The 6,787-nt window shown below is 43.5% G+C and overlaps 1 protein-coding gene across 1 annotated transcript in view; it reads right to left on the bottom strand.

Annotated features, from left to right (window-relative positions):
- Window positions 1-4,386: 4,386 nt before the first annotated feature.
- The window catches only part of LOC149355091 (cytochrome P450 4C1-like), an 83,461-nt gene continuing 81,060 nt past the window's right edge, over window positions 4,387-6,787 (bottom strand). The window contains exon 11 of the mRNA XM_089577590.1: window positions 4,387-6,079. Within this exon, the coding sequence (XP_089433716.1) occupies window positions 5,904-6,079 (176 nt within the window). The 3' untranslated portion in view covers window positions 4,387-5,903. The remainder of the gene's footprint in view (window positions 6,080-6,787) is intronic.

The raw sequence follows: 6,787 nt of genomic DNA, 5'->3' as shown, positions 1-6,787 counted from the left end.
ATGTCCAGAAGTGGTCGTATGTCTAAGGAAGAGTACGTGGAAGAGCGAGCAGGTGATCACTTGTTTTTAACTAGGAGTAAAGAAACGGCATTCGAAGGTGCCGGTGGATTGAAACTAGGTCTTATAACACTCGGAGCATTGCGATGCCCAAAGCAGTACGCAAGCGTTGAAAGAATTTAAAATCTGGGGTCGCTTTACCTAGGGTCGCTTACCATGCTTGCGATTCTCTCTACACGATATTCCTCTTGGCTCTCCTCATCACCGCTCACTCGCCCTTAGGACATCCCACAGTCTCAGTACGCCCTCTTCTCTGCACGTATTCTATACATGAATCTTGTAGTGCAAGCTTCAGTTCGTCTTATACCCTGCACGTAGAACACGAACTGATTGCATTTGTCCTTGCATGCGGCGCACATACTGCTGTACAAAGAAAGCGTGACCTTACCGTACCTTCTTTCACAGAGACCGCTTGTGCGCAAGTTACAAAGTTACCAAGATTACGCATCAAGATTAGAACGCAAGCACCAACACCATGCCTTGAACCCAGATGTCCCTGGGTTCATGTTCTGTAAAGATGTGCTCTCTTTGCTCGGCGTGCTACTTATAGAAAAATGCAAATTTGAGTACACACATCACTTTTCCTGACTTTTGTACAGCATTAATTTTTATTCTATGCCAGCGTGCAAGTGCTCACTCGCCAGGGATACAAAAATGTGCTGCACTAATCTCCAAAAAAAAATGTCTCTTCATAGACATGAAGCCAAATCATTCAGCGATTACCGAACGATCAAACTTTCTCCGAGGACCCTTGTGCAGTTGTGCGTTTCTTAATTGTATTTAGGGAAATATTTGTTGTCTGTAATAAATTTTTTTTCTGAGGCTCAAGATTAACGCCTTTTTAAGTACTGTAGGTCGTCACGCAAAGGCCTCTTTTGGTTGAGTTTCAAAAAACGTAGGCATTTATTTTCAAAGCTTCTCTTACGAGTTTACCATTGTCGTCTGACCACCATTTCCATCGCTTGTGTCTCCCTTCGTTAAAGAGTAACGAAAAGAAAAGAGTAAAGTTTTGCTGACATAGATGTTTTTTTTTTACATTACGCAGTTACGAAGCCACCTGCTGGCTTCCACAATACTCAGCGCAACTTGGTTGTCTTCCCTGCAAACGTCATGCATGTAGAATGGAAATAAAATTTTTTTTCGCGCATCTTCGCATAAGATTTTAGAAAAAAGTGTTTTTGACGATAGCACAAACGTAAATAGAGAAAAATTCCAGTCTGCCGACAGAACTGCGTACTTATTGATTGTTATAATGGAATCTTACAATATATGAAACAACAGTGTTCATGAACAACCTGGGGCATAATTTCTGGGTTTGTGTTGTGTACTTCATATTTAGCCATGTTTCTCAAGCGCTGCAAGTTTCGCTCTTTGGATCACTTTGCGAAAATCTCCAGACAAAATCACGTCATCAAGGCACCCTCTCGATAACATCACATTTAGTTTTCTTTAGGCTATTCAAGATTAAGATTTTGAGATGTTTTTGACTTTAAACAGGGATTGGATCGGGGAAGCCATTTTCATGCCTTGGTTATGAACTTCAAGGACACAAAAAGGGAGGATGATTGTTGCGTCGCTAATATAATTTTCGAGTATCAGTTGACTAACTTTCCACTCAACGCAATAAGCATGCATGTTTATACCACAAAGTGGATGTGGTCGTATTCTTGGAATAGTCCATTTGGGAGCATTCTCGTCCCCCATACATCTTCAAAGATGTTCATATTTCAAGATACTCATACTGCGTTATTACGCATGCAAGGCGGTGGCGATAAACACCAAATACGTCTTGGTGTAACGTCACCGGTGCATATGGCGTTTCCTCTGCCAACCGCGTAGAGCAGCAGGTTAGTGATAAGTATCCCGCTCGAACTTTCGGCTAGATAAAGCGAAGAAAAGATAGACGCAAAAGCTGCGCCAGGAATTTTGTACCGATATCCACATTCTTGCTCGTGTAATATGTGGACTGAAATTCTGGGGCGAAAATTTCGCAACATAATCGTGCTAGAGCATCCCAAGCGGTAATTTGACACAAAAACTGAGAATGCAACCTATTTGATGTTTGGTGTGTACACGCATATGGTAACAGCAGTGACTGACAAATTTATTAATGACAATTAGTTTATAAAGAGATCAACGACTACAATCGTTTTCTCACTATGCTGTACTCTCTGTGAAACAGGAGAAAAGGTCATTATCCTAGGCAGCGGTCAGCAGTTTTAGCAATATAGACATCTGCACGAAAAAGATGAATTCAACAAAGATTGAGCTCCGTTTGCTTTTCCACAAATAATGGCTTGAATTTGGTTTTTGGCGTCTCAGGCAACGGGAAGAGGACGGAAGGAGGGTGGTTTGCTCTAGACTCTTTCGCGCGTACGGACGAAGGAACGTATAACTTGAAATTGAGAAAGAACATATCTACGATCAATGTTTCCCTAAAAGTGAATATCGGTGTAATGCGATTGAACCCAACGGGAGAAATAATTTGCTTCAAACTTATTCGTTTCACGGTATTACATAAAAAAGATAAAATTCAGAAAACAACTGTTACCTTGTGGAATCCACTATAAAACCAAGTTTAAAAAATTTGAATGCGGTGAATTTATTCTGAATCGACCACACTCCCTGTACAAACTACGATGCATAAAATGAACGGCTTTCAAACAGCTTCGCATCAGCTGCATCGAGCCCGGAGTGTGTACTTTTACGCACAAAATCGACAGGTTCCGTTAGTTACAGTAAATAGCTACTTTGCTGTTCACACTAAGCGACAAGAAGCTGCGACGGCAGCACTTTGAGGTTTTGATCAGATATAAAACCCGATTGCCTTTACCGTTAATTCCAGCAAATAGCTTCTTCGCTGTTCACACTAAGTGACAAGAAGCTGCAACGACAGCACCTCGACGTTTTTATGAGATATAAAACACGGTCGCCTTTACCAACACTGCAGCCGGCTTCGTTATTTTTCCAAAGCCCTTATTCGTGCATGCGACCAATGACTTGAGAAACGGGAACAGTGTTCGTGAATAGTGCAGCAGGTTTCACTCGGAGTAGACCATTTAGCAAAGCCCGCAAAAGCCTCCAGAACCACTCGGCGGCCACCGAGCCGCATAGAACACTTCTAGCAGGTATTGCTTTCCCGATTTTGCTAAAGCACAAGAAAAATTGCGAGGTGAACTGCCACTTCCGCAGGAATAGTTCGAGAATCGTGCGCGCAGTTGCGTCTTTTCATGAGGGCAGTACCCGTTGAAACGAGGGATACAGGTATCAATAGCAGCGACGGAGTTTTGTCTTTATGTCTGTGTATTAGCATCTAAAAAAAACTCAAAATGCTTGCTGAGATTATCAGCTGCTTTGCTCGCAGTCGCAACCCGATTCACTCGCGACAATTGAGGAGCAGCCAGGACGTTTCGACTTTCAGTGAAAAGCTTTGAGCTTCTATTCCTGGCTGCAAACGCAACGTGGTGACCGCAGGGACGAGGTCCGCCATAGAACCATAAGTTAAGGAAACTAGCTTGGTTTCCTTCGGCCTCCCTTGGACCCATCCTGCATTTATTAAAGGAGGATCAATACCAGTCTGCATGAGGTGTTTCGCACAGTGCTCTGTACGCGCAGAGCCTTTTTCATATGACTTTTACTGAAACCAGTTACCCAAGAGAATGCAAACTTTCTGCTAATTCATAGCTACGGACCACAGCCTATGAATCACATTACTTTTTCTCAAAACATGACGTCCAAAACGGCGCTAAGACAAGTTAGTGAAATTATTGTCTCGAAATTACTAAACATTATTTGTGTGCAAAAGCAGTTATGTTTGAAATGAAGTCTACTAACGTTTCTTCAAAACAAGAGGGGTTTCTCTCCAGCATAATCAGGAGTGATTCTTTGCACTACCTCGAAATTTAGTGTAAAAAGAAAACAAACTCAGTTTCTGCATGCCTCTGGAAAACATTTTATTACGCTCGCACACATTTCACGACCAATCAATGCACTTTTTGGATATCAACACAGCACAGTGTTTAAAAGTCTTTTTTTTTCTGACAAACTGATAACTGCCTTTGCTTCCATAAGAACCACATCTATTGTGGTCCTACGCCACACAAAGATGTGCTCCTGCTTTCTTGGAGATTTTTCTTTGAAAGAAGTAAGAACTGTATCTAACATTTTTAGTTATTTTATTGTCTTTTTCAGGTAAAGTTATCTGGTCATATCTAGACTGGTGCAACACGTGTCCCATTGCCGATTAAAGAGACAGATATAACCACTCCTGTTATGACGGCAGGGACGATTCGGTGTGTGGGTGTCCAAAAGCCTCTGTGCTGAGAAAAAAATAGCAGTAAGCGAATGATGCGGACGGTCAGCACTTAGGTAGAATTTCCAAGAACCCGCAGAGCGCCATTTACATGCTTCCGAGGATATGGGAATGTCCACGCATTTTTTCCCCGCTATCTCTCCTTCCCTCACCTTATTTAAGCTTACCCTTTTCAAGCCCACCACACACTTGACACAATGGTGCGTCGGAGAACAATTCGTGCCCGCGACAACCTTCCGAGTCTCACGTCACGGCAGAGTTGGCGTAATTGCTTTCGCACAACCATGACGTCTGCGTTTTAAATGCGTGCGCAGAAGTCTACATTGTCTTTCGAGTGTTTCTTGAAGTCACGCTTCAACGGGCCAAGGTTCCGCAATATGTCGTAAGTTGTCTTATGTGAATAATATCATGTGCTTGCTGAGTGTTTGCCCTCGGTGCTTTTTATCTTCGGTGCTATGGACGCGTCATTACTTTCTCGGCAGGTGATAAAACGGAACTCTCACAATGTCTTTTTTAAGCACAATAGTTTCCTTAAAAACAACAAACTGGTACTTTTTAGGCCATCAAAAAACTGGAAACTGCAAGAAGCTGATACGACAAGAACTCCTGGAGGTAAACACAGATGGAAATGACATAAAAAATACGTTTCACGGGAATAAGACAGCAAAAGATGTGCCACCAGGGAAGTTAAAGATGTTCGGATTACATTTGTCAAATAAGTAACGCGCCTGATTATTATGCATTTGAAATCGGCTCTTCAGTCCGAGAAGAAAAAAATGTGCATTATGGCTGTTTCCACGAGAACTTGTCCAGTTTGCGCGCAAAGGGAAACAAAATTAAACACGAGCAATCCTTCATCCGAAACGCTTGGGCGTTGAGAGGACGTGCATAATCAGTTAGAAACGTAGGGACCGAGGAATATTACCAAACAAAAGAATATTAATCTCGTCATTTCGCAAGATGTAACATATGGGCTCATGTAACATTTCGAAAATGATAGCTGGCACGGAATTGTAGTATCAGGGAGCGCATCTCGTATTTTTACTCAGCCAACCAAGGCAGGCACTCTGAAGGGCGATATCAGAGGCATAGAAAGAATTTGTTCCGAATCCGTAATAAAGTCGTAATCCAGTGGCTTATCTATAAATCGAACGGACAGCAGTGATCACCCTACTCCAGTTTTGGTGGCGCTGCGAAAAAGGGGCGCTCAACAGAAGCCGCTCTGCTCCGTTTTCGCAGACGCCTTATTCCTGAGATCGTAACTGGTGTCGCTCTTCGTACAAAAGCGGCCCTCACGAAAGGGTCGCATATGCCTAATAGTAATCGAGGGTCTTCTTTCCGTTCGGCCCTCTCAAACCAGGCAGTAACCGCGCAGTTTCTGGGAGCAACAGTTCACCTCAACGGCGGCGTCACCAGGCCACGGTGGCTGACGCTGGCTGACTCTTTCACGCTGTCCCACTCCCACACAAGCACTCACGGGCTCGTGTGCTTGTCGCAGCAGAAGAGCAGGCACTGGCAGCTGAAGCCAGAGGTTTCAAGCGTACTGGCCGAGCTTCCTGCGACGGACCCAGACACGAAGGCCACCCTTGACTTTCGTCACCATCTCGGTACTGAGCTTAAGTCGGTCCAGAGGCCAGCTCGACTTGATCGTGAAACTCCGCAGAACTTTCGCCAGAATGACTTTGCTCTCACGATATGCGAAGCGTTGACCTGCACGCAAAGACACAAACCACTTGTACCTCTTATGCATGCTGTGGTTTCAAGCTTTTCAAGGGTATAGTTGACGAATATAACTTGAAAGGAAAGACGACGGCACAGATGTACCGCGGGATTCGGGCAACCAAGCGAATATGAGCTAACAGCGATACAAATGCCAACATAAGAGCACTGGTTGCGTTCCCTTCCGAGACGAACGACCCTGCCGTGATAACGCTTGTGAAATAACAATATAACATTGAACAATATTACCGAAATGCGGAAACATAAGCAAACTTCAAACGGTGCAGTCATCTTTCATTCCGTAACCGACAATACCCTCAATTTGACTGCAAATATTCGTACATCAAGCCACTTTTCTCTCCAAAAGCTTGAAAACTCCAGCAGTTAGAAGAATGTCTGACAATTTTGGTTCTTAAAATTTTCTGAAACTCCATAAAAATTTCCTTTCATCGATATATCTGGTGTCGTGAAATTCCCTAAAAAAACGAGAAATTCCCCGAATGGAACATCATAGGACGGGTAGTGAAAAAATTAGGACTCCTAATTACAATTTGTTGAGACAGTGCGATAGCATAAGAACCTAGTTGTGAGCTGCAATACACTACCACCTATACCATACAAGTGCATAGGGGGATTTGTCCTCTTTCCACTTTGCCCCTTGCCAACCGTGGCAGGTTGCAGGTTGCAGCTGCTCCTTCC

The sequence above is a fragment of the Amblyomma mixtum genome, chromosome 3 (assembly GCF_055824585.1).
Source record: "Amblyomma mixtum isolate Tamu chromosome 3, ASM5582458v1, whole genome shotgun sequence".
Lineage (NCBI taxonomy): Eukaryota > Metazoa > Arthropoda > Arachnida > Ixodida > Ixodidae > Amblyomma > Amblyomma mixtum.
The sequence above is the reverse complement of the archived record's forward strand: the minus strand, read 5'-3'. Positions and strand labels throughout refer to the sequence as shown.